Source organism: Micromesistius poutassou, assembly GCF_964030765.1.
Source record: "Micromesistius poutassou genome assembly, chromosome: 19".
NCBI lineage: Eukaryota > Metazoa > Chordata > Actinopteri > Gadiformes > Gadidae > Micromesistius > Micromesistius poutassou.
In genome coordinates, this window is record NC_140289.1 from 13078451 (window position 1) to 13106253 (window position 27803).

At 46.7% G+C, this 27803-nt stretch overlaps 1 protein-coding gene across 3 annotated transcripts; it reads right to left on the reverse strand.

Moving 5' to 3' along the window:
- On the reverse strand, positions 1-27777 carry LOC311363631 (uridine-cytidine kinase-like 1). 3 transcript variants are annotated; one of them, XM_084483586.1, is made up of 15 exons: positions 27644-27777; positions 26707-26915; positions 24967-25073; positions 17477-17647; positions 15793-15864; positions 12581-12770; positions 11208-11269; positions 10872-10888; positions 8296-8394; positions 8069-8162; positions 7268-7330; positions 5245-5367; positions 4151-4258; positions 3635-3776; positions 1-507 (listed from the first exon to the last, which is right to left on the reverse strand). In XM_084483586.1, exons 1-15 carry the CDS (start codon positions 27733-27735, stop codon positions 461-463), a joined length of 1596 nt encoding a protein of 531 aa, XP_084339712.1. In that variant the 5' UTR covers positions 27736-27777; the 3' UTR covers positions 1-460. The 3 variants fall into 3 exon arrangements, with proteins under 3 accessions (XP_084339712.1, XP_084339711.1, XP_084339713.1); XM_084483585.1 differs by having other exon boundaries at positions 3-507; positions 3635-3791; XM_084483587.1 differs by lacking the exon at positions 7268-7330 and having other exon boundaries at positions 3-507; positions 3635-3791.
- Positions 27778-27803: the final 26 nt, after the last annotated feature.

Here is a 27803-nt window from a genome sequence, read left to right on the forward strand (position 1 = left end):
ATGTGTTGTATAGAGAATACAGGTTGGTACCTTCAGGAAGGAGATGCAGTGTTCCAACACACAATAAGGTTAGACTAAAGAAGTCCTTTGTCCATCAGTCAACCTTAAGGCTGAATCAGGAGCTTAGCCATAGGTAAGCTCAGTGGTGGACATTTGCTCTCATCTGTGTCTATATATGTATTTGTGTTTTGTTTCCACTGTGTTATGTCATGTGTAATGTGTATGTGTTCTATGCATACAATGGCTGCTGGGTCGCAAGACAAATTTCAGCCAAGCTGACAATAAAGTTCTATATCTATCTATCTATATCTATAATACCAAGACCTGTTTGATGCCAGATTTCCCATTTTTTATTGAGTTTGAATTAAAATGTATTTTTTAATTCCAGTCCAGTCCAGACTTCAAATGGAATGTCTCACGCTGCTTCTACTCAGTAGTCCGTCTATTGGTCACTTTCATACTAGTCCGAAGGGGCGTCCGTCCCAAAGTAGCGGTCACCAAAGTTACCTGGAGGAAAGAGGAGAGGAGAGAGGAGAGAGGGGTTAGGGCAGGGGTCGGCAACCCGCGGCTCTAGAGCCGCATGCGGCTCTTTAACGCCGCCTAGTGGCTCCCTGGAGCTTTTTCAAAAATGTTTGAAAATGGAAAAAGATGGGGTTTCTCAAGCCAGGTGGCGCATTAGACCAGGGGCTCATCTCCTGTTTCCAAAATGCATCACAAACTCTAGTATAATTTACTACACGCTTACTATCACAAACTCAAACGCGGGAAAATATAACGGCGCCGGGACGTGCTCTCGCTACAGGTCCACGGCACGCTCGTCTCCGGTGCGCGTCGCGGCAGCCGGGGCGGCGGCGTTGACGGCAGACGGCTGGTACGCGTCCGCCTACCGCCGTACCAAGGCGGGTAGCTCGGAGGAAGATTTGGATTATTACAACAACAACAACACCAACTATTTCGACGCTCTGATGTCACGATCAACCCAAAACGTGTCATCGCTCACCCAAGTTGTTTCTATTATCATTGCTACATTGTCTCCAGCATATGGCGCGATTATGGACAGTATATTTTATTAAACACTCAGCTTCTGGTTAGTTCAATTTTGAGAATAGATTAACGGCGATATTTTTTTTATCGCCCGATAAGAGTCTCGCGTTAACGCAGCACGTTAACGCCGATAACGGCCCACCACTACGCAAAATATTATGCTCCTGTGCCACCACGCTGAGAAAAAAAGACTGATGGACAACCACATAAGCCACATTTTACAAACAAACAACAGCCATGCGTGCGCCAATTGAGACGATCAAAAGGGTTAAAACAGCGCCACCTATACGCCTGGAACATGAAGTAGCGTGTTGAGTCGTATTGAGATGGATCCGTGTGGACGCAAATGTTCTTGAAACGATGCCAGGGAAAACGGAGAAAAAAAAGATCGTTTTGGTACGTGTGGACTTGGCCTAAATCATGAAGGCTCATTATGTATTTGTAGTTAATTTAGTCATTTTGATAAGCTAATATAGCTACTATAGATACATACAGCATGCGTTGCCTTCATTATAAGGGTTATATAAGGCTTTTAATTTTTTGCGGCTCCAGACATATTTGTTTTTGTTTTTTTGGTCCAATATGGCTCTTTCAACATTTTGGGTTGCCGACCCCTGGGTTAGGGTTATGAGAGCGATGAGAACCATCTGGTTTGGTCTTGGGACTAGAAAATGCATTTCCTGCAGAAAATGCGGTGAGTGCTGTAATGTAAAGTGAGGTTGAAAATATGTTTGAGTAAAGCCACATAGATTAAGACATGAAGAAATGTTGAATGGCTTAAATCAAGTGAAAAGATTTTAACTGAGTTAAAAAGTCTAAATGTAAACCATTTAAAAAATGTTAAACAGTTGGAAACAAAGTTAGAGTTATACAAATAGCTAAAGTGATAAAGTTTGAATACATTGAGATAAAATATAGAAAAGCTGAGCTGTTTTAGGTGATAAAGTTTGAAATGGTTGAATCAAGTCAGTGTAACAGTCAAGTGTGTGTGTGTGTGTGTGTGTGTGTGTGTGTGTGTGTGTGTGTGTGTGTGTGTGTGTGTGTGTTCAGAGCTGGTCTTACCATAGAGGCATAGGTAGGCGGCTACTTGGGGCCCTCATAGTAGGGGGGCCCCCAACCAGCCTCAAAAAAATATATCTAGATATTATTTATTATTATTATTATTATTTTTAAGTTAACAGATGAAGCAAGACGAGTCTAAACGCGAAAATAAAATAAAGGGTTAGGGAATAAAGTTACCCAAGCGGCTCAAATAAAAGAAAAAACCGAAAAGACGCCGATAAGTATTTGGCAACGCTGCCAAAGATGACACACTTTTAAACGGCTACTGTTGGGATACAGACAGGAACAACAACGTCCAAAGCGTTGGCCGCTACAGCAGCAGCAGCTCGCTGTGAAGTGGCGCTAGGTGAAGACCTGTGAGAAGACGTCAATAAGTAGGAGGGGGGTTTACCCTGACTACTTGTCTTGCTGTTATACTGATATTGATTTGATCTTAAAAATAATAATTAGCATTGGGTAGGAACATACAATTTGGGCTGGTTTTGAAAAAAACTGGCGGGATCATTATAATTCTTTTTATAAACAGCCATGAATACCAATAGACGTGAGGTTGATGTTTAGATTTGACCCAATAACGTTAGTATTAAGGGGTGGCAGATGGACCTGTCCAATAGTAATTAGGGGCGAGGGAAGGACATCAGACCTGTCACTCAAACTTCAGTGCCATCTATCATATGACAAATCGTTTGTGTAGTTAGAATGACATGAAAAATATCGTTCTGTTAGCATTTAGCTTCCACCGGAAGTACATCGGATATGTAAGAAGCCTCTAGCCATATAAACGGGGGTCCCCACACAAACGCCCGATATATAATAATCATATTTCAAATAGATTCATCATTTTAGCACCAGTGTAACAAGAAATAACGTAACCGTTTAAGCTTAGCATTGTGTTTCTAGGTTAAATATTGACTTTGTTAGGCTCTGCGACGTCTGAAATGGTCAGCGGATCACAAAAGCTGTGATCCGCTGTAGCCCAACTAGACGTCATCATGACCTCAACGGAAGACCAGCTGAAAATATATAATAACACAACTGAAGGTATGAAACTCAACTGTTGATTCAGAAAAAAGTATACATGAAATTGAAAATCTGTTTAGATACAGTTTAAGATACAAGTGTGTTGATTCGTTAAGTGTTTGAACGAAGGTTAACTGTTAAAACAATCGACCAAGCGGCAGACTGCTCTGCCGCCTCCTGTTGACTTCCATTGTAAAAAATTATATTTTATATTTATATATTTTTTTAAATATATATTTTTGTAGAATATCTTCAAAAAGGTTTAAAATAATAAAAATAAAAATAAAAGTGAATGGTAGCGCGCGATCTCAAGCTAATCTAAACATTTAAAAGTGGAGTCTAGGTGAAAAATTGTGGAAGGAGATAGGTCCCGAAGTTTGTGGAGAAGAATAAAGAAAAAGAAAGCCTAAGGAGAACAGTAGTTCTTCTTAGAACTGTTGTTCTCAGTAGCGTGACCTCCACCAGAGGGCGACTGTGGAGCGGGGCTCTGAGGAACAGCTCTGCTCACCGATGCCGGGGATGATGTGGAACTGCTCGTTGACCTCCTTGTCCACGGCCGTGGTGATGATGCGGACCCTGGGGAAGGCGTAGGCCACGGAGTGGACGCCCATCTCCGCCATCAGGAGGGACAGCAGGAAGATCCTCTCCTCCTGCACGTCGTGGTCCTGGACACACGGCGCGGGACGGACGGGCCGTGAGCCTGGCGGTCTGAGCGCTGCGTTCATAAAGACTAAGACATGAAGAACCAACTACTACAGCGCTGTGTGTGTGTGTGTGTGTGTGTGTGTGTGTGTGTGTGTGTGTGTGTGTGTGTGTGTGTGTGTGTGTGTGTGTGTGTGTGTGTGAGTGTCTATGTGTATATGTGCGTGCGTGCGTGCGTGCGTGCGTGCGTGCGTGCGTGCGTGCGTGCGTGCGTGCGTGCGTGCGTGCGTGCGTGCGTGCGTGCGTGCGTGCGTGCGTGCGTGCGTGCGTGCGTGCGTGCGTGCGTGCGTGCGTGCGTGCGTGCGTGCGTGCGTGGACCCACCAGCAGCACCCTGACGGCCATGAGGGCGGCGGCGCCGGTGGACACGGTGGAGTCCATCAGGATGACGTAGTCCTCACTGATCTCCTTCGGCAGACGCAGGTAATGCAGCTGGACACACAACACGGCTAGGACCAGGGACCAGGGACGGACCAGGGACGGACCCTGGACCAGGGACGGACCCTGGACCAGGGACCAGGGACGGACCAGGGACGGACCAGGGACTTACCCTGGACCATGGACCAGGGACGGACCCTGGACCATGGACCAGGGACGGACCCTGGACCAGGGACTGACCAGGATGACCAGGTAAACATTAGATTCCTCTCTGCTGCCCCCTTGTGGAGCAGAAGCACATTACCCCCCCCACCCCCCCTGGCTCCCCTGTGGTGGTCCCTCCCCTGTGTGGTGGCCCCCCCCCTCACCTCTGGCTCCCCTGTGTGGTGGTCCCTCCCCCCTGTGGTGGTCCCCCCCCTCACCTCTGGCTCCCCTGTGTGGTGGTCCCTCCCCTGTGTGGTGGCCCCCCCCCTCACCTCTGGCTCCCCTGTGTGGTGGTCCCTCCCCCCTGTGGTGGTCCCCCCCCCTCACCTCTGGCTCCCCTGTGGTGGTCCCTCCCCCCTGTGGTGGTCCCCCCCCCTCACCTCTGGCTCCCCTGTGTGGTGCCCCCCCCCCCCTCACCTCTGGCTCCCCTGTGGTGGTCCCTCCCCTGTGGTGGTCCCCCCCACTGTGTGGTGGTCCCTCCCCCCTGTGGTGGTCCCCCCCCCCTCACCTCTGGCTCCCCTGTGTGGTGGTCCCCCCCCTCACCTCTGGCTGTGGTGGTCCCTCCCCCCTGTGGTGGTACTCCTCACCTCTGGCTCCCCTGTGGTGGTCCCTCCCCCCTGTGGTGGTCCCCCCCCCTCACCTCTGGCTCCCCTGTGTGGTGCCCCCCCCCCCCTCACCTCTGGCTCCCCTGTGGTGGTCCCTCCCCTGTGGTGGTCCCTCCCCTGTGGTGGTCCCCCCCACTGTGTGGTGGTCCCTCCCCCCTGTGGTGGCCCCCCCCTCACCTCTGGCTCCCCTGTGTGGTGGTCCCCCCCCTGTGTGGTGGTCCCCCCCCTCACCTCTGGCTCCCCTGTGTGGTGGTTGGTCTGGATGAGGATCTTTCCCAGACGGATGTCTTTGCACACGGCGGTCAGAGCGGGCTCCATGGTCTCCCCCGCCCTCAGGATGGACACGCCTGTGACCTGCACACACACACACACACACACACACACACACACACACACACACACACACACACACAGTTATGCCTGGTTAATCTAGTTGTTTTGGAAAAAATCAGTGCATACAAAAGTAATCCGAAAAAATATATGAATAGAAAATAATATTATATATAAATATTAGGGCTGGGCAGGTTAACGCGTTAATTACGTGTTAACGCAATCTTATTTTAACGCGATTCATACAAATTGACGCATTAACTCACTTTTTTTTTTCTTTCATTTTGAAAGGTTTTGCCCACAGAATGTCAACTACAACTAATTAACGGCCTGTTTACAATTCCCAAATATGTGGTGTTCCGTAAGTTTCATATTTAACTCAATAAAACTCCCTCAAGATCACATGGTCTAGTTTTTGCTTATTAAGTACATTTGTTATTAATGATAATGTGTCATCACATTTGATAATCTCATTTAACTTCAATTGGAGTAGATTTAGGTTCCAGGTTCCAGATTAAAGAGCTCCTCTCGGCTGACCTCCATAAGTGTAGAGTGAACAGACCAATCTCAAGACTCAAATACTAAATGTATTTGAATCTGGGACTTAATGAGCAAACAGTCGATACAGCTTCAGTTGTTGTTTTTTTCAATAATTTCTGGCAACAGGAAAGGTTCTGTTAAAGGTGTCTCCCCTCAGTCCATAGCTGGTACTGCTCTACTTAAGAGGCTCTACTGAGCCTCTTAAAGGCTCTTAGAGGCTCTACTGAGCCTCTTAAAGGAGGACTTACTCCACTGAGCCTCTTAAAGGAGTACTTACTCTACTGAGCCTCTTAGAGGAGGACTTACTCTGAGCCTCTTAAAGGAGGACTTACTCTGAGCCTCTTAAAGAAGGACTTACTCTGATCCTCTTAAAGGAGGACTTACTCTGATCCTCTTAAAGGAGGACTTACTCTGAGCCTCTTAAAGAAGGACTTACTCTGATCCTCTTAAAGGAGGACTTACTCTGAGCCTCTTAAAGGAGGACTTACTCCACTGAGCCTCTTAAAGGAGGACTTACTCTACTGAGCCTCTTAAAGGAGGACTTACTCTGAGCCTCTTAAAGGAGGACTTACTCTGAGCCTCTTAAAGGAGGACTTACTCTGAGCCTCTTAAAGGAGGACTTACTCTGAGCCTCTTAAAGGAGGACTTACTCTGAGCCTCTTAAAGGAGGACTTACTCTGAGCCTCTTAAAGGAGGACTTACTCTGAGCCTCTTAAAGGAGGACTTACTCTGAGCCTCTTAAAGGAGGACTTACTCTGAGCCTCTTAAAGGAGGACTTACTCTGAGCCTCTTAAAGGAGGACTTACTCCACTGAGCCTCTTAAAGGAGGACTTACTCTGAGCCTCTTAAAGGAGGACTTACTCTGAGCCTCTTAAAGGCTGGACTTACTCTGAGCCTCTTAAAGGAGGACTTACTCTACTGCCGCTGAGCCTCTTAAAGGAGGACTTATTCCACTGAGCCTCTTAAAGGAGGACTTACTCTGAGCCTCTTAAAGGAGGACTTACTCTGAGCCTCTTAAAGGAGGACTTACTCTGAGCCTCTTAAAGGAGGACTTACTCTGAGCCTCTTAAAGGAGGACTTACTCCACTGAGCCTCTTAAAGGAGGACTTACTCTGAGCCTCTTAAAGGAGGACTTACTCTGAGCCTCTTAAAGGAGGACTTACTCTGAGCCTCTTAAAGGAGGACTTACTCTGAGCCTCTTAAAGGCTGGACTTACTCTGAGCCTCTTAAAGGAGGACTTACTCTACTGCCGCTGAGCCTCTTAAAGGAGGACTTATTCCACTGAGCCTCTTAAAGGAGGACTTACTCTGAGCCTCTTAAAGGAGGACTTACTCTGAGCCTCTTAAAGGAGGACTTACTCTGAGCCTCTTAAAGGAGGACTTACTCTACTGCCGCTGAGCCTCTTGCCGTGGTAAAGCGCTCCCTGTGGCGTCTCCACCAACACCGGCTGAGAAAAAAAGATACATGTAGTTAGCAGTGTGTGATAGAACAACGATAAGTCTCTTAATATAATGATTCTTAATACAAATACACAAAGGAAAAAGGGTTGACACAACTATGTTCCATGGTTTCATTGCATGCAAGACAAGTTAAACAAGGCCAACGAAAAGTCAGACCTCACAGGTCAACAGATGAGAGTCCACACACCAACGACGGCCGCGTCATCACTTCACCAATAATCCAGAAAAACCCGCAAAATCAGTCCAACCATTTATTATTGTAGTAGTCACTGTCCCGGAAGGACTCAAGAAATGGTTTGACTCATGGCATGGGAGTGCTTTTAGCAGCACAGTGTTGAAGGGAACATATTCTCCACGTATGTTTGGAGATGCAACAGAGGAGACTGATGTGGTGAACATGTCAATACAAACAAATGGGTGGTCCATAGTATACCAATCCCTAATAAATAAAAAAACAACAAACAACAACTAGTATTCCCAAAAGCCAGCACTGGAGCGTATTCCTCTCCCTAGGTGGATGCTGGTGGATGATGTACAACCACATCCTTTAGGGATTTACCAAAGACGAATCATCAGTGGGAACAGTAATACTGACCCCACTGTTTGGCCAATGCTTTTGTGCACTTCTCTAGGTGCAGAATCTGTCATACAACATCACAACTCAATATATTTAAGACTGCATGTTGTCATGCGTCCAGATCAAGGTGATAACAGAACACACTCACCTTGAGAGGGAGGAAGGAGAGGGCGTGCTCTATCAGCAGTCTCATTAACCTCTTGGAATAGAAGATGAACTCATCGCGATTCGTTTCCTTGTTCCTACAAACACACACAGATGGTTGGTTCAAGGTCTACAATATGCGTGTGTGCGTGTGCGTGTGTGTGTGTGTGTGTGTGTGTGTGTGTGTGCGTGTGTGTGTGTGTGCGTGCGTGCGTGCGTGCGTGTGATCACCTGATGATGGTGTGCATTCCCCGGACCTGTGGTGTGGCCAGCATCAGGCTGAGGGTCTTGGGGAGGGGCTGACCCTGGTGGGCTGAGGCCAGGGCTGACCTGAGACACACACACACACACACACACACACACGCTCAGTGAGGGCTGACAGGGACTCAGATCCAGACAGCAGATAGCCCCCCCCCCCCCCCCCCCGGTCCTACTGGTGGAACATCAGACCCTCACAGCCTCAGCCTGTCCATCGCGACCCCACGGCAGTCTGCCACGTTTCTACTGCTGAGGTGACCTTCATATCACAGAGAATAAGGATTTATATGGAATAATGTTTCCTTCGTCAGTGATTTGTGTGTGCGGCCCAGATGGAGAAGCTGTTCTGCTTTCAGGGGGAAGGGGAGCGCGTTCTCTGGGCCCCGTCGCCCTGCTGCCAGAGGAACCAACTAACAGGGGAGCCGACCAGGACCACCTCTCAGTACGGATGGTTATGAGACACCCGGCAGCACATACTACTTATGTTATAATAATCCTAATAATAAATGAATATGACATGTTAAGAGGATAACATCCATATAAAGAATAACATTCACATAAGACAGTGTAATGACTTTGTTCAAATCTACTTCTTTAAAAACAACAATGGATGCAAATTGCACAATTGTGTTCTCACATCTCCCAGGGAGCCTCTGGAGGGCGACGGACCAGACGATGAGCAAAGAGTGAGGGACAGGAAACAAAGAGGACCACAAACATTGATACAAAGAAAAGAGAGTAAAGGTGAGCAGAAGACCCCCACGGAAGAACTTCAATGAGAAGAAAGAACCAGGCACAGGCGTCCAGACACACCAGGGGATAGCCTGCTGCTAGTGTTTAAAACTACGCTGATTCACTCATTCATTAATCCTGCTGCTATTAAAGGACAATTCTGGTATTTTGAACATTGAGGCCCCTTTCTGGTTTGTCTAGGATAAGATAGAGCGGTTGACACCGACATGTTGACTATTGGTCCTGTCTCGGTATTTGGCTCATTTAGAATCGCCCTGCCTGCTTCAGAATGGCTGGCTACGGGCGTTCACAAACCTGTCCTTAAAACAACCCTCAACGTTTGTTTTCAGAAATGTGCAACTCACCGAGTGGTTAGTGGTGTTTGTTGATGTTCCAAATCAAGTATCGTAGCAAAATACAGTTTCTGTCCTGTTTTATTTGGCATTTTGTCAGGTTTGTGAATGCCCGTAGCCAGCCATTCTGAAGCAGGCAGGGGCGATTCTAAATGAGCCAAATACCGAGACAGGACCAATAGTCAACATGTCGGGGTCAACCACTCTATTTTAAGTTTACTTAAACTTAAACTTAAACTATTTCATCCTAGACAAACCAGAAAGGGGCTCAATGTTAAAAATACCAGAATTGCCCTCTAAGTTATTGTACGTCCTGCTCAGTTCTTGTTGAGTAAAGCGGAGGAGAGCGAGAGAGAGAGCCTATGACAGATCCATCCTTGTCGGAGCTTGTGGTGATTGGTGGCAGGGATGATAATTGAGGTGTTTGATTTGATTTGATTTATTTCTGGATCAAGACGCTAAAACAGTAATCCAAAGGATGTCATGCAAAAGTAAAATACTTATTTCCAGCATGGTCCTTGGTGTTACACACAAGAAACAAACAGACAAGAATCAGACACAATGTATGTTAAGATTCATTCTCACACAACTAATGTACGCATTACAAAACACCTTTTTATAGCTATGACTTGTGGACCGGAGCAACACTTAAAGGCACTTGCTTTGGACATGATCAGAATTGGTTTATTTGTTAAGGCCATACATACACTAACATATAGCTCCAGTTAGTGTATGTTAAGGCCATACATACACTAACATATAGCTCCAGTTAGTGTATGTTAAGGCCATACATACACTAACATATAGCTCCAGTTAGTGTATGTTAAGGCCATACATACACTAACATATAGCTCCAGTTAGTGTATGTTAAGGCCATACATACACTAACATATAGCTCCAGTTAGTGTATGTTAAGGCCATACATACACTAACATATAGCTCCAGTTAGTGTATGTTAAGGCCATACATACACTGTAACATCGGTTACGGTGTATGTATGGCGGTAACAACGTTGTGAGTTGCAGGGGGCTTCTTTGTAAACTGTCGTGTCATGTTATTATTCATTTTGCGTCTATTGCGTGCACAGCTAATGACTATCAAGCAGAAATCTTATTTGGGCCATTCTCCAATTTCAGTTATATGGGAGAACGAACACACACACACACACACACACACACACACACACACACACACACACACACACACACACACACACACACACACACACACACACACACACACACACACACACACACACACCTCTGCCAGATGTTTTGATAGAGCAGCAACAATGACCACAGGGAGCCCTGCAGCAGTAGTAGGGGCTGCGGTGCAGACGCACTTCTCCCTCCCATCGGATGGCAACGCTCAGAAATGTCAGACTGTGTTCAATGTATGACGTCTAGGCTGTCAGTGGAAAAGGAAAGCAAAAGAAGGAAGGGAGGAGGGAGGAGGAGCTCTTACCTTACTGTGATCTCCCGCTGGAACAGTGGCCGGTGAGGAGGACATATGTACACACAGCACACAACCAGAAGAGTCATCAAACAGCACTGTACATGTCTCTAGTCTGGACTCTGTTAGGATGCTAAATCGTAATCATTAATTATTGTCCTTGTTTTTCGTGGGGGGTTTTGCAAAAAACGACTTTGAATACTAGTCCTCAGTAACTGTGAAAAAACATTTGCTGTATGATTGTAAAGGAAACAGGAGAGCTGCAGACATGGGCTGAGGAGAGCAGCTCCCCTCTCCATCTCAACGACCAACACATGTGAGCCTCCTGCTCCACAGGAGACTGCTTACCTTCTCCAGCTGGCTGTGGACGTGCTGGACGATGAGGTCCAGCGCTACGAAGTTGTCCCCCCCTGGGTGAAAACAAGGAGAAGGAAAGACTGACAGCTAGCAGACACCCAGACAACCACTTCATCTGCATCAAGAACGTAGGTCGGCTCCTCCCGTTATTCCATGTGGCCAATAACGATTCAATCAATGTCAAAATACCTGATGATGTAAATATTTAAGACTTGAAATTACAGCGGGATTCGTCTGAAATAAAGTAACAATGATGGTCTATCATGTGCACACATAGACCATAATATGGTCTACATTTACATAATATGTAAATGAAGACCAACTAGTGTGACGACATGGTCACGCCGCTGTCAGATCCATGTGAGTGGTCTTTATTACTCACATACTGCCTGCAGTACAGCATTATCACCACAAATGTACATGAGGTGACGTACAAATATGTAAAGGATCACAGGAAAAGTATTAAAATGAACATGCTGAAAAGTGGTTGGTTTAACGCAGCAACCATCTGAAAATAGTGATATCACAGGTGAATGATCAACAAAACAAAAATTATAACAAATAATTATAAAGTATTGGCTGCTTTCCCACCACATTCATGGTGCTCTTCAAATCAAAACCTTTTTCCATCACTAATAAACACGGTCATACCAACGTAGAAATGGAGAAATCAGCGTAAGATGATATGCTGTGACCCACTGTGGGCACCACCATGTCAGCCCCCTGGACCTCTGCACACTCAGTACGTTTACATGCACAGCTTAATACCATTAAAGCCATAGCTCGACTATGCTCCGCAATTGGACAACTGCAATTGTCCGCGTATACATGGTGGTGAGTAAATCGATTCATTGGCCGAAGACAGCTGTCAGTTCACTACAACAACACGACTATCGTCTCTGTCTACTTCCGGCTCATGGCCCCAGGAAAAGATCTCGAGCATGCGCAGAACGCAATTCAACGCATAATCCAATCCCACTCCGTACATGCATGCTTAACTCGACTATGAATCAAATTATCTATGGGTCTTAATTCGACTATGAGAAACCCAATTCGATTCGATTTTAGCTCGACTAAGGTGTATACATGCATCTTAATAATCCAATCATAGTTGGACTAACCCAATAATTTGACTTTCTTGAGTGTCATGTAAACGCACTGAGTGACCCACTGTGGGCACCACCATGTCAGCCCCCTGGACCTCTGCACAGTGACTCACCTCTGGGCACCACGATGTCAGCCCCCTGGACCTCTGCACAGTGACCCACTGTGGGCACCACCATGTCAGCCCCCTGGACCTCTGCACAGTGACCCACTGTGGGCACCACCATGTCAGCCCCCTGGACCTCTGCACAGTGACTCACCTCTGGGCACCACGATGTCAGCCAGCTGGACCGTGGGTTCGATGTATTGCTCAAAGGCCGGCTTGACGAATCGATTGTACTGCCGGATTACGCTGTTGATGTCCCGGCCGCGGGCCGTGATGTCCCTCTTCAGCCGCCGCACCAGACGGATGTCCGAGTCGGTGTCCACAAAGACCTTCATGTCCAACAGCTGAGGGCAGAGGAACAGTCTTATTAACCCCCAGGGAAACAACCAGTCACTCTGCTTCAGATAGATGCCGGAGCATCTAAAGATACCATCAAAAACCTTCTACGTTCTAAACCAACAATGAAAAGGCGTCTTGGCACTTTTCTGTACACAAGCTTTGATTTCTCTATGCTGACGTTTTACAGACACTGATATCAGAGAATATGCCACTGGACAATTGAAACTTTAGAATCTGCAATGATGACAGTGATGCAGGAAAATATTTTGCACTCAGTAATATAGTATCAACGTTATTGCAGAACAAGGATATGGATATTTATTTTCTATGCAGCAGACCTACTGGGCATTGCATGCAACACCGTATCAAAACTAAGGGATGAGTTTGAAGATACCAAAAGCAAAGCACAGGGACTTGCAGCTAACTCATTTCACTCAGACGCTTAAAGGGACATCTGATGAGCTCTGGTCAGCGCCATGTGAGGCGCTGGTCCTCACAAGTTCAGAGGAACTTCTCAAAGAAGGCGTCTTTCATTTGTGCATCGATACCGTTGTTTCTGAAACACTGATTCAGAGGGATGGACGCAATTGCCACGAGATTCCGTTCCGTCTGCACCCCGGTGAACGCAAACGATGATGCGATGCACGCAGCAGCAGACACTGGCCCTTCTCTTCTCTAAAGCCAGCGCGCACGCCAAATGGATTCATCCAACACTATGTCCACAGAGGAGAGCAACGAGGAGAATATGTTTTGGACATTGTTAAAGAAAGAAAGAAAACATGAGATTATATTAGGGGGAGTCAAATGAGCTCTGGGTAAACTGTTGGCCTCGCCTTTAGGCCTATTTCTATTTTCTGTGCTCTGTGCGTGTTTCTCTTGGACGATCCACTTGAATCTTGTGTTGGTTCTGTGCTGGAGACCAATGTACCTCCAGGTACTGCCTCTGGGGAATAAATGAATGCACATGAGTGCACCGTTTTCTTCCTGACTCTTGCCCGTTGCCAGTGCCTCCTCCTGTCCTCTCTGAGGCCTGCAGTGGAACGCCTGCTGATTTCTAGGGTATTGAGTTCATTTTGCTGGCGTCTCTACAATCACACCTCCATTGTCAAAGAGCCCAAACCCCTTTCCTACAGGGGGGGCCAGGGGGAGTTATGGTGCGCTGCTGGGTCCTGGTAGACAGTTAAATCTATCTCATTAATCTCATTAAAAAGTGATTTAGGATTGAATATAATTGAGTTTGGGCCAGAGACTGGTGTGAGGAGACCATCCTAGTCCCGCTCTCAATGGGCCAGATATAAAGGGTTCTGCTGCTGGCTGTTGGAATCCCAATGCCCCGTCTAGAAGGCCCGTGGTAACCACCGTAACGGACCGTCTATGGCTGGATGGGTTCTCCCAGGAGTCAGCTGTTAGGCTGGGACTGTATGGAGTGATGGATGACTGCAGACGTCAAGCTGCATTGTCCTGAGTACAAGAGGAGGGTGATACGCTCTGGAGGAGGGTGATACGCTCTGGGGGAGGGTGATACGCTCTGGGGGAGGGTGATACGCTCTGGTGGAGGGTGATACGTGGAGGGTGATACGCTCTGGAGGAGGGTGATACGCTCTGGTGGAGGGTGATACGCTCTGGTGGAGGGTGATACGCTCTAGAGGAGGGTGATACGTGGAGGGTGATACGCTCTGGAGGAGGGTGATACGCTCTGGTGGAGGGTGATAAGTGGAGGGTGATACGCTCTGGAGGAGGGTGATACGCTCTGGTGGAGGGTGATACGCTCTGGTGGAGGGTGATACGCTCTGGTGGAGGGTGATACGCTCTGGTGGAGGGTGATACGTGGAGGGTGGAGGGTGATACGTGGAGGGTGGAGGGTGATACGTGGAGGGTGGAGGGTGATACGCTCTGGTGGAGGGTGATATGTGGAGGGTGGAGGGTGATACGTGGAGGGTGGAGGATGATACGCTCTGGAGGAGGGTGATACGCTCTTGTGGAGGGTGATACGCTCTGGTGGAGGGTGATACACTCTGGTGGAGGGTGATACGCTCTGGTAGAGGGTGATACGTGGAGGGTGGAGGGTGATACGCTCTGGTGGAGGGTGATACGCTCTGGAGGAGGGTGATACGCTCTGGTGGAGGGTGATACGCTCTGGCGGAGGGTGATACGCTCTGGAGGAGGGTGATACGCTCTGGAGGAGGGTGATACGCTCTGGAGGAGGGTGATACGCTCTGGAGGAGGGTGATACCCTCTGGTGGAGGGTGATACGTGGAGGGTGGAGGGTGATACGCTCTGGAGGAGGGTGATACGCTCTGGAGGAGGGTGATACGCTCTGGTGGAGGGTGATACGCTCTGGAGGAGGGTGATACGCTCTGGTGGAGGGTGATACGCTCTGGAGGAGGGTGATACGCTCTGGTGGAGGGTGATACGCTCTGGTGGAGGGTGATACGTGGAGGGTGGAGGGCTATACGCTCTTGTGGAGGGTGATACGTGGAGGGTGATACATGGAGGGTGATACGTGGAGGGTGAGCTCCAGGGAGGGTGATAACGGCCTTATCGCTTCAGTCCAGCAGACAATGAATTACAAAAGACGTGAAGAGATAAATCAATATGCTAGGGGTCGATAGGAGGGAAGCACTTTAGTAAGTGTCACACACACACACGCACACACACACACACACACACACAAGCACCAACACACACACCAGACCCCCAAACACGGCACTGCGGGTTGCACCGGTGAGGAGAAAGGCAGAAGGAGCCATCCTCAACAAACATGGCCGCTTTGTGGCTCTTGTTTCTCCTACTGGTGCACCAACACACGTCAGCCAAACAGATGAGCACAGGACCTTCCGGAAAACATAGTCCAAATAATTTGTTCAATATTTTGAAGTCTCACTATAATAGGAAAGCAATGCTTACTCATGAAACTACAGACTTTCTACTCATCGTTTTGCAGTAAAATCCTTACAAATCCCAATAGCTTATTATAATGCGAACCTATGATTTGCACTATTGGACGCAGCTGACCTTTGACCTTACCTTTAGCAGCTCCTTGTTGGCGAAGGCCAGAATGCCCTCGAAGATGACGACGTTGGCCCCGTAAACAGTTTTCTGTCAGATGAGACAAAACAAACACAAACATCCTCAGATCACATCAGAAGGCCTCCCTGTGGCTGAACACACAGGACACACCTCACTGATGAAGGGTTTCAAGAATCTGCTGAAATGCTGTGTAAAAAGTTGATATATTGTTACCGTTGTTCTACAAACATCGACACAGGGCTCACGGGGATGTAAGCAGGGTGCGTCTGTTGGGGGGGATCAACCCCCCCTCTGCTTTTATTTATTTTTATTTTTTGGAAAATGTATTCATGTCTTTTTAGTTTGCATCAAAGATGAATGTTCAACTGTAGGCTAATAGGGCCTACCATTAACTTAAATAAATAATTAGGCCTGTTGAGTGCCTATTAGTTTAGTTTTTTTGGACAAATCGCACCTCAGGGTACGGTCAGCTACAGTAGGGTACACACCAGGGTACGGTCAGCTACAGTAGGGTACGGTCAGCTACAGTAGGGTACGCACCAGGGTACAGTCAGCTACAGTAGGGTACGGTCAGCTACAGTAGGGTACGGTCAGCTACAGTAGGGTACGCACCAGGGTACAGTCAGCTACAGTAGGGTACGGTCAGCTACAGTAGGGTACGGTCAGCTACAGCAGGGTACGCACCAGGGTACGGTCAGCTACAGCAGGGTACGGTCAGCTACAGTAGGGTACGGTCAGCTACAGCAGGGTACGCACCAGGGTACGGTCAGCTGCAGGGGTACTACTGTTACTGTCAGCTACTGGGCTAACGGTACGTAGCGCGCTACTGGGCTAGAGTCTCCAGTGGGAGGCTGAGGGGTGAGTCTCCAGTGGGAGGCTGAGGGGTGAGTCTCAGTGGGAGGCTGAGGGGTGAGTCTCAGTGGGAGGCTGAGGGGTGAGTCTCCAGTGGGAGGCTGAGGGGTGAGTCTCAGTGGGAGGCTGAGGGGTGAGTCTCCAGTGGGAGGCTGAGGGGTGAGTCTCAGTGGGAGGCTGAGGGGTGAGTCTCCAGTGGGAGGCTGAGGGGTGAGTCTCAGTGGGAGGCTGAGGGGTGAGTCTCCAGTGGGAGGCTGAGGGGTGAGTCTCCAGTGGGAGGCTGAGGGGTGAGTCTCAGTGGGAGGCTGAGGGGTGAGTCTCAGTGGGAGGAGAGGGGTGAGTCTCAGTGGGAGGCTGAGGGGTGAGTCTCAGTGGGAGGAGAGGGGTGAGTCTCAGTGGGAGGCTGAGGGGTGAGTCTCAGTGGGAGGCTGAGGGGTGAGTCTCAGTGGGAGGCTGAGGGGTGAGTCTCAGTGGGAGGCTGAGGGGTGAGTCTCAGTGGGAGGCTGAGGGGTGAGTCTCCAGTGGGAAGCTGAGGGGTGAGTCTAAGTGGAGACTCACCCCTCTCACAGCACAGTTAATATCTAGCTTATTTAGCTATTGGACTACCACCGAAAAGCAAATGAACTGAAATTGACAGAGACAGAGAAGGAGAGAGACCAAGAGAAACAGAAAGAGTGACAGAGGCAGAGAGACCAAGGGAGACAGAGAGAGAGAGAGAGACAGAGAGAGAGAGAGAGACCAAGAGAAACAGAAAGAGTGACAGAGGCAGAGAGACCAAGGGAGACAGAGAGAGACAGAGAGAGACAGAGAGAGAGAGAGAGAGACTCACCCAGTCTTTGGTCCTGCTGTGTGAGGTGAAGTCGTAGACGGGCACCTTGATGCTCTTGCCTTTCTTCAGCTTCCTGAGCACCGTGACCAGCAGCTCAAAGTCAAAGGCATCGGGGTGGTCGAAGTTGTACTCATTCTTACCGGCCAACTCCTGCTCTTCTTTACTCAATACCTGGTACACACACACACACACACACACACACACACACACACACACACACACACACACACACACACACACACACACACACACACACACACACACACACACACACACACACACACACACACACACAGTTTAGTTCCAGTGAAGGTAGGTCTACAGAGATGACTAATGATAACTAGTTGTTGGGAGTGTTTACAATCGAAAAAGTGATTTAAAAACCCCTCTGCTCCTTTGTGCATTGTGTCTCACACAGAGGAACGGCCAAATGATTGTGTTTATATAGGTCTGTATTCCTACAATTAGAGAGACAACCTCTCTCTCCCAACAGCCCCAACCAGGGCTGACATCTGCCCAGAGACACGGTACGGTTCGGTAGAGCCAAGAGCTGAGGGAAAACCACCAGTAAAGAGGCATGTCGCCAAGTTTGCACCTTTCTTGTGCTACACAGTGTGAACATGGCGAAAATGTACGATCAAACACCACGTCACAAGGCAACCCTATCACAAGGCATATAATAAAATCAAATTCAAAATCAATTCCGTTGCTCGTGTGGGAGGTCGCTTGCGAGCGGCACTTGCTGTCTCCCTCTGATTTTAATTCAACCATCGTGGTTAAAATGTCCTCATATTGATCAATGACAGAAGACATACTGTAGGCTACATGAATCATGCTGAGACCAGCGGGTGTCGGATAATTTCTGCAGGCGTTTTTTGTTGCGATTGTTTGCCATAAAGCACTGTAGGCGCGTCGGTGAGTCTGTGATGAAGTTCACTATTAATTGGACCGTGTCTAGACAGTTACGAACATCCCTGACCTTAGTGGAGTGCACAAACACCAAGTTGAGAGCGTGGTTTCTGCAGTGAACGTAGACTGCTGCGGGAAACTGTGCTGCGATGCGTGCCTTTCCCGCTTACATTGCCCGCACCATCATACCCCTGCCCAACATGGGCAGGATCTAGACCAGCAACAGCAATAGACGTGTCAATGCCTCTGCATTTGAATGATAATGAGTTAATGGAACGTTGCATTTTTAATGTTTACACCAAAGATTCTAGAGAGTGCGCGGTGCGTCAATCACTGAATGAAACGGAATGCAGGAATCAGAGAAAGTCTGCCCTCTTTGCGGCGCATGTTTGAGAAATCAGCACATTTAAATAAATGCTATAGGCCTAGTTGTCACACAGACACATGCTATTTTTTATTTTTTTAATATGGAATTATTTCAGGGGAGAAAATGCCGTGAAACAATGTACGCACGGTGCGTTCGGGATTAGGACTGATATAGCATATGTCGGCCTAGACCTAATAATAATGTAATATTGTAGCATTCATCTTAGTCTATTCTTTTCGTAGGCTACTCTGCTGTTGGCCTTGATGGGGAGATATTTTTTTGCTGCCACAAAATATAGTTGAATCCAACAACATTCCTGCGTCTCCCCCTCCTACCGAGCCCATTTCAGCACCGTGTCAGTAGACAGCTACAATCCTACGACGTCGTAAGAGCAGAGCACGCGCGTTCATGTTAAGATGAGTTTCGGGAAACGCTCCCCTAAAATTAACGACGCATCGTGAGATCCATCGTACGATGGATCGTACGAGCATGGATCCGTAGTTATCGGGAAACGCGGCCCAGGCCCTTACTTTTTTCTAATGGTGCCATCTACCAGTCAATAGAGAGGTCATTTTCAATACAAAAGTATAAACACTGATAGATGCAACAGGATCGGACAGAAGAGTTTAAGTGTCTTGGAACTTCTGCCGATTGAAAAAAGGATGCTACCCTGATGAATACATCGGTCGCATTCAACAACACCATCCCGGAGGTTAAGCTGCGTATCCAGCGGAGGAACTCTCCCAGGATCAGACAGCAGCCCTGGGGCAGACGCCACAGATCCGGGGCCTCAACCAGACAGGATGCAAGATGAATTCATTCACAAGTGGTTTCAGAATACTAGAATTTTAAAAGGTTTATTTTATGCTCTTACGATTTTTCCCTTTCCTCCAGGTTTTGCTAATCTGCTTTCAGATTACGTTTACCTGTTTTTTTTTTTAACTATGCCAATGGTTATCAGATCACAGGACGTTGAACATGGTTCAAGTGGATTGGATTTATGATCAAACAAGCTGTAATGTTTAGGTGGCGAGTTACATACAATTACTTAACACACTGAGCCACTGCTCTATCATTTGGTCTCTTAGCTCTGTTGAGGCCGTTCTCTATATGCCCGACAGTAGGGCTGTGTGTGATTAAAGGAGCATGTGTTGCTGTGTAACTCTACTCTGGGCTAACTCTGCTAGAGTCTCATCTGTCCTAGATGCAATATCTCAAAGTAATTGCCACAACAACCACAAAGCCAATAAAAACAGGCCCACTTTGTACATTTTTATTAGACAAAAATGAAATAGAAAATATTTCAAATACTTATGGGACCACTTAACATATGTAGGTAGATTCAGAAAAGTTATTTTGTTAACACACATTGTGTAGGGTTATTGTGTGGACGAGCTGATGACACTGGTCTTTGCCAATGGGGACCCAGCGCTATATGTGGAGGGTTAAGAGCCACACCTGTCGTATGAGGGGGTTCAGCCATGTCTCTTAAGTCAGAAGCTAAAACACTGTGCAGTCAGATCAGGAGACTCCTGGCGTGTCCGCAGTACCGCCAGAGGACAGCCCTGACACTCCTTCCTGAGCAGCCCCAGCTGTTGGTTTACATTTGAAAAAAAGTTATTTTGAGAAAAACGCTTCTAATTTCAAATTTTGGTACTGAGGTATATTGAACATCACTGTAGTGATTATATTTGATACCGTTGTTTAATGACATGTAATTCTATGCCTCAAAGGTCCATAGTCAGCTTTATAAATGGCTCCAGGATGTGGAAGGTCTAACATGTAGGGACTGGACCCTGGTTCATTCGTCTTACAACCTAATAAGGAAAATAAGTGATTGACCAAAAACTGTTTTATAATAAAGCAAATAATCCAGGAGGCAACATCCCAGCAAATATTGATCCAGGAAGCAACACGTGTTTCACTGTCAAACTTGTACTTTAAATTAAATTGTGTTTGAATAGAAAGATCATATAAAACATTACCTTATACGCAAAGGATCATGTACAGCGAAAAGGGTGATGGAGGACCCAAGGACCCGAGCTGGTGGCTGTAGTAACGGAGTTACTAGACCTACTGTGGGCTTCCTTTGGAGGCTGTAGTAACAGAGTTACTAGACCTACTGTGGGCTTCCTTTGGAGGCTGTAGTAACGGAGTTACTAGACCTACTGTGGGCTTCCTTTGGTTTCTTTGCAGCAGACATTTTCAATTTCCCTTGGCATTCTAGCTCATTTTACACTAGTGCACCGGGAAAAAAAAGATGAGAATATATCCACTTGTGTCCGTCAGCGAGCCCGGGTTGTGTTCCACTGTGGTACGTCCTGCCCACTCTGCGTTGGACCAGGGCTGTAGAGGAGGCTTACGCAACTTGGAACATCTGCTAGTTAAGAGTTGTTTTTTACGCCGTAGTATATTCAAATGGTGCTGCTTACAGTGTTTACTGCATCTGCGACAAATCACATCACCTACTATGCAGACATGTTTCATCAAATGTTGCGTTTCTTCTACGGGCACTCCGATTTAAATAACTAAGTGATCTATAGTCTTTAAGCTTTAGCCATTAGTTTGAGTCATGCTCCCCATACACAAACATTGCTGAATGTTCAGAATTCCACCTAGATGCGGTTTGTTTGTGTCCTACTGGTTGTTTATTTTACATTCTACAAATAAGTAAACAAATATTTAGTAGATCTTTATTGTTTTCTTTTGTATGTCTTGGACCGCCTTACCTTGACCACAGAATTCATAGTTTACCACCTGCTACACCCCTGGTTGCGACAAGTGCTCAAGTGTCAAACAGAGCCTTAAGTTATCGTTCAGTATGCAACTCGGGCTCCACTCTGGTTTGCCCAATCACAACAGAGTTGGCCAGCTTACCAATCAGACCTTATGGGGAGGGGTAGCCAGGGTTCTGCAGCACTAAGCAGTGTGACAATAATACAGTGTATCTTTAACATTGAAGCATGTGAACCTATTCAAGGAGTACCCACAAATTAAATGATTAACCAAGAAAAGACCACAATATGACCCATTTAAAGAATAGCGGAGGTATGTGATTTAAAGACATCCGTTAAGGTAATTTTACATATATATGTAAAATGATATAAAATGTGATTATTAGGAAAGTAGTCCATGTTGTAGTTGCTTTGTGGTGTTACTTATATCATATATAATTATTAAGAAAGTAGTCCAGGATGTGTTTGCTATGTGATGTAACTTATGTATTATAGGATAATTAAGAAAGCAGTCCAGGCTGTAGTCTAGATGAATCATGTTATAGATATAAGATACAGTATTTAAGGAAGTAATCCATGCTGCAGTTGCTAGGTGATGTAACTTATGACAAGAAGTCCAGGTTGTAGTTTCAGATTCAGACACCTTTATTTATTTATTTTTATTTATTTAAGAAGGGTAATTCATTTGCAGCTTACCCCGTCCATTCACACAACTTAATAAACTTAAAAACTCAGACAAGATAGTCATGTCAAAGGCAAAGATCAACGTACATAGGTCAGGTACAAAGAACCAACGAGCAGCAGTAAATCAAATAAAACATTTGTTATATGGTTGCCAGGTTATGTTACTTATATGATATTCAAAGACGTTGTCCAGAATGTAGTAGCTAGGTCGTGCAAATTATACACTACCGGTCAAAAGTTTGGGGTCACCCAAACTGTGAGTTTTCCATGAAAACTCACTTTTATTCAACAGTTTTCAGCTGTACTAACATAATTGCACAAGGTTTTTCTTATCATTAATTAGCCTTTTAACACGATTAGCTCAGCAACGTATCATTGGAACACAGGAGTGAAGGTTGTTGGGCCTCTGTACACCTATCTATGTAGATATTCCATTAAAAATCTGCCGTTTCCAGCTAGATTAGTCATTTACCAAATTAACAATGTCTAGACTGTATTTCTGATTAATTTAGTGTTATCTTCATTGACAGTGCTTTTCTTTAAAAAATAAGGACATTTCTGTCCACTGCAAACTTTTGAACAGTAGCGTATATGATATAATTAATAAGTAGTCCAGGTGGTAGTTGCTATGTTATGTATATATTATATGATGATTAAGGAGGTAGTCTCTAATGGTGCAGTTCCACCGCAGGGTACACTTCAGACCCCGCACGCCTCAGCCCAGTAGTGAGGGTGCGCTATAGCCCAGGGCCCCGTTTCCTGATAACGACGGATCCATGCTTGGACGATCCATCGTTAATTTTAGGGGAGCGTTTCCCGAAACTCATCTTAACATGAACGCGCGTGCTCTGCTCTTACGACGTCGTAGGATTGTAGCTGTCTACTGACACGGTGCTGAAATGGGCTCCGTATGAGGGGGAGACGCAGGAATGTTGTTGGATTAAACTATATTTTGGGGCAGCAAAAAAATATCTCCCCATCAAGGCCAACAGCAGAGTAGCCTACGAAAAGAATAGACTAAGATGAATGCTACAAATATTAAAACACAATTGATTTGGTCTAGGCCGACATATGCTATATCAGTCCTAATCCCGAACGCACCGTGCGTACATTGTTTCACGGCATTTTCTCCCGTGAAATAATTCCAGATTACAAAAATAAAAAATAGCATGTGTCTGTGTGACAACTAGGCCTATAGCATTTATTTAAATGTGCTGATTTCTGAAACATGCTTTGCGCGGCAAAGAGGGCAGACTTTCTCTGATTCCTGCATTCCGTTTCATTCATTCATTCAGTGATTGACGCGCGATTGGTGTCAACGTTAAAAATGCAACGTTCCATTCATTCATTATCATTCAAACGCAGAGGCATTGACACGGCTATTGCTGTTGCTGGTCTAGATCGATTCCTGCCCACATTGTTGGGCAGGGGTATGATGGTGCGGGCAATGTAAACGGGAAAGGCACGCATCGCAGCACAGTTTCCCGCAGCAGTCTACGTTCACTGCAGAAACCACGCTCTCAACTTGGCGATTGTGCTCTCCACTAAGGTCAGGGATGTTCGTAACTGTCTAGACATGGTCCAATGAATAGTGAACTTCATCACAGACTCACCGACGCGCCTACAGTGCTTTATGGCAAACAATCGCAACAAAAAATGCCTGCAGAAATTATCCGACACCCGCTGGTCTCAGCATGATTCATGTAGTCTACAGTATGTCTTCTGTCATTGATCAATATGAGGACATTTTAACCACGATGGTTGAATTAAAGTCAGAGGGAGACAGCAAGTGCCGCTCGCAAGCGACCTCCCACACGAGCAACGGAATCATTTGACTTTATTACATGCCTTGTGATAGGGTTGCCTTGTGACGTGGCATTTCATCTGTACATTTATTTTTGGAATTTTAAATTTTTGCAATAAATTATATTTGTGTTGACTTCTAACATGTCTCTGTCTTTGCTGTTTAAATCTAAATCTAAACAGTAGTCTACGAGTAATATATATGCGGGAACCACTGTTGGGGTATTGCGAAATAGCGCCAGCTGGACATTCAGTGGTATTGGATGTGTTTTAATAAAACACATCCAATACACGGAGTGTCCAGCTGGTGACTCCACTGAGGCTATAGTAACGATGCTCTGAGCGCTCTACGAGTGCCCCTGGAGCCCTCGTTAGCTACCAGGGTTTTAACGATGTTGTTACGTAACGATGGGGAAACTGTCCGAAAATTCTGCGATAATCGTACGACGGTTTTGACGACGTCGTTAGGCTAACGATGCTTTCGGGGAAACGGGGCCCAGCTCAGTTACGGCACGCGTTTCCACCGCCGCCAGTACCCTTATGGTGGGCGGGTTTTAAGACAGTACCCTTATGGTGGGCGGGGTTTAAGACAGTACCCTTATGGTGGGCGGGGTTTAAGACAGTACCCTTATGGTAGGGCAGGTTTAAGCCGGATGCTTTTGAGCAACATTTTAATCAATAAACAAAGCTTTCGCCGTTGTCCAGAAATACCTTGCGGGTACTGTGTTTGTTTGTTATTATCCCCCTGTCGCACGGAAGGGACGATTCTGTCGACCAATCAACGGAGCGTGTGTAGCTCAAACTTGCCGGGACCCTTTCAGGCGTCTCAGTACCTCAACGGAGGAGTACTGCGAGATGAGAACGGCTCAATACGGCTCACGCCCACTTTTGGCGGTGGAAACGCAACCCGTGCCGCACCTTTGCAGACTGAACCGACCCGCACCCTGCGGTGGAAATGCTCCATATGTGATAGGAAGGGAGATAGGTGGTACCTTGTAAAAGGAGTCCATGGAGAGAAGAACCACCCAGGGAACATCCAGGGCCTCAATGATCTTATTGGCCACAGTGGTTTTCCCAGAAGCACTCCCTCCACAGAGGCCTGCGGGACAGAAAGACGATTCTGGATTATTTTAATTATACACAACTGCATAGGAAGGCCTTGACCATACAGTGGCCTGGACCACGTGTAGAAATATAAGAATGTGAAGGAGCAATAGTATGGCCTGTGGAGTATAGAGGTAGACATTATTTTACATCTAACGACCGATAACATTTCCATTTGATTTGGACAATTCCAGTATTTTGAACATTGAGCCCTTTTCTTGTTTGTCTAGGTTGAAAAAGAGTGGTTGACCCCGAAACGTTGACTATTGGTCCTGTCTCGGGTATATGGCTCATTTAGAATCGCCCCTGCCTGCTTCAGAATGGCTGGCTACGGGCATTCACAAACCTGTCCTTAAAACAACCCTAAACTTTTGTTATCAGAAATGTGCAACTCACCGAGTGGTTAGTGGTGTTCGTTGATGTTCCAAATCAAGTATCGTAGTGAAATACAGTTTCTGTCGTGTTTTATTTGCCATTTTGTAAATCCATTGATTTCTGTTGGAAGACTCATTGCTCGTTGGCCGGAAACGGAAAGGGGGGCTGGTTCCTGGTTGTAGTCTTTTCGCTCTGTTCTAGCCCTACTGTTGAGACGGACAACCGAGCGAAAAGACTACAACCAAACGTAAACAGCCCAGTCCAGTTTCCATTGCAATGGGATTTACAAAATGCCAAATAAAACACGACAGAAACTCGAGCAGTACACATTGTTGCTTATTTTTCTCAATTTCATTGAAGCTCTAAGTTACTCTTATTTATATGATTATTCTCAGGTTTATGTTACTCTATTATGTCTGCTTTATGTTACTATATTTGAAAAATTAGAAGAAGTTATGTTCTGGGAGCTCAGCATTCATGTGAGAGGACAAAGTTTTTGTACTACCCTCCTAAGTTTTTTGCACTTCAGTTAATGCGTAGAAGATATTTTCAGTAATGATCATTTTTGGTAATGCCTTTGAATAATATGGGGTACAGGAATCGCAATATATGCAGAATCTAATCGCAATACTTGCTGTATCGCAAAAATCGCAATAATCAAGAAACATGGCACAAATGTCGCCATACTATCGAATCTTCACATTTTTGCCAATTCCCACCCCTAATGGTGATGCGCCTGAGACACAAGAACACACAGTCCTATGTTCCTACAATTTGAGCGACAGCTCCAAACAGCAACCAGGGCGGAGTTCCATGTGCCCTGCTGGCAGTGGGGCCAGGCAGCCTGGATCAGCCTGGATCAGCCTGTTCAGTCATCTGTACCCCAAACGCTCTGTGAGATCTGTTCTAGTTGACCGTCTCTGTATGAGAACATTATTCTCTAATTTCTGACCAATCAGGGTCCCTGATTTCTTCAGAGATTGCATCTTGTCAATCAGAGGCGGATGAATGCAACACTATTGGACGGTGGGCAGGGAGAGAGTGAGTCTCTTATCGTCTCAAATTGTACCTACAGCACCTTTAAATGACACAGCTGCATAGTCCAAACGATAATGGTGACAATATACAGCAAACGCTTTGAATATTATTCCACAGTATATTTTTTGCAAAGGTACAACTCTGTAGGTTTTAGATAACACCTTCATGGCCCAATCATGTAAAAGTCTGTCAAACATACAAGGGTGTGCTCTCACCAATGACAAAGGCCTCTGTAAAGGTGGTGCCTGCAACGTTGTACCAGGGGGGTCTCCCAGCTGTGTAGATGGTCCTCTTACTGGTTCTCAGCAAAGGGGGATCTGTTTTGGATTGGCTGATTGTCCGTTTCCGTGAGGACAGAGTAGGGGTCAGAGGACATGGCTGAGCGCGGCCCGGCAGGCTGTCCATGGAGTCATCACTGCTCCCGCTGGGGAGAACACAAAGGTCCACTTGACATAGTGTGGTTATTCATTTGACAATGCTGGATGAATGAGTGCAGAGTGAACGAGTGACCATCAGAAGTGCCTAGTGAGCTCATGACCTATCCCAACGCCACTACCATGTGTTTCAGGCATTCAGACGTGAACAAACATGATAACTGTTCTGCAGAGAGAGAAGAGACTGAATCCAAAACCTCTGAATCCAGTCTAGGGAGCTCTCCTGCAGTGGTGTTGTGTGTGTGGTTGAGGGGGGTGCTGGGGGATCTTGCCAGTCTCCCCAGGAATCACACACCTGCCCTGGACACGGCCGGCGATGGGACAGGCTCTCGCATGAGTAAGGTTGTCATCACGTGGCCGTTACTACTGAAGATACATCTTACCACTGCATGGTCACAACCACTTCATGGTCACAACACTATTTCATCATTATATTCCCACAATATATGTGGTTTTTTTTGTTGTTACGGAGAAGTAGACAGATTTTAGGCTACTTTTAAGACAGATGTTAGGCTAGCTTTAAGGCAGATGTTAGGCTAGCTTTAAGACAGATGTTAGGCTAGCTTTAAGACAGATGTTAGGCTAGCTTTAAGAGGAGATGTTAGCTTTAAGAGGAGATGTTAGCTGTGAGACAGTTAGCCCGCCAGCTAACATCAGCCGAGCTGCTCATCGAGCGGTTAGGGGCGGACTACTGCCAGACACATTGTCCGTGTGGTACCTGTCAGGTCCCGGTGAGGGCCGGTCCTCCTCCGCCCCGTCATCCTTGTGTATCGCGGTCTTGTCTTCGTCTGGGCTGGTGGTCGTCGCCATGTTTCCATGTCGAGGACGAGCGGCGCGTGGACACGCGGCAGAGGCGTGGTGACGTCAGCTTTTGTGTA

Bases quoted from the DNA above. Each gene is read 5' to 3' on its own strand.
- LOC311363631 (XM_084483585.1), bottom strand. From the start codon at position 27,735: ATGGCGACGACCACCAGCCCAGACGAAGACAAGACCGCGATACACAAG. The intron at 12,771-15,792 runs GTAAGGTCAAAG...CTCTGCCCTCAG, and splicing joins CCAACAAGGAGCTGCTAAAG to CTGTTGGACATGAAGGTCTT. The intron at 8,163-8,295 runs GTGATCACACGC...GTGTGTTTGTAG, and splicing joins GGAATGCACACCATCATCAG to GAACAAGGAAACGAATCGCG.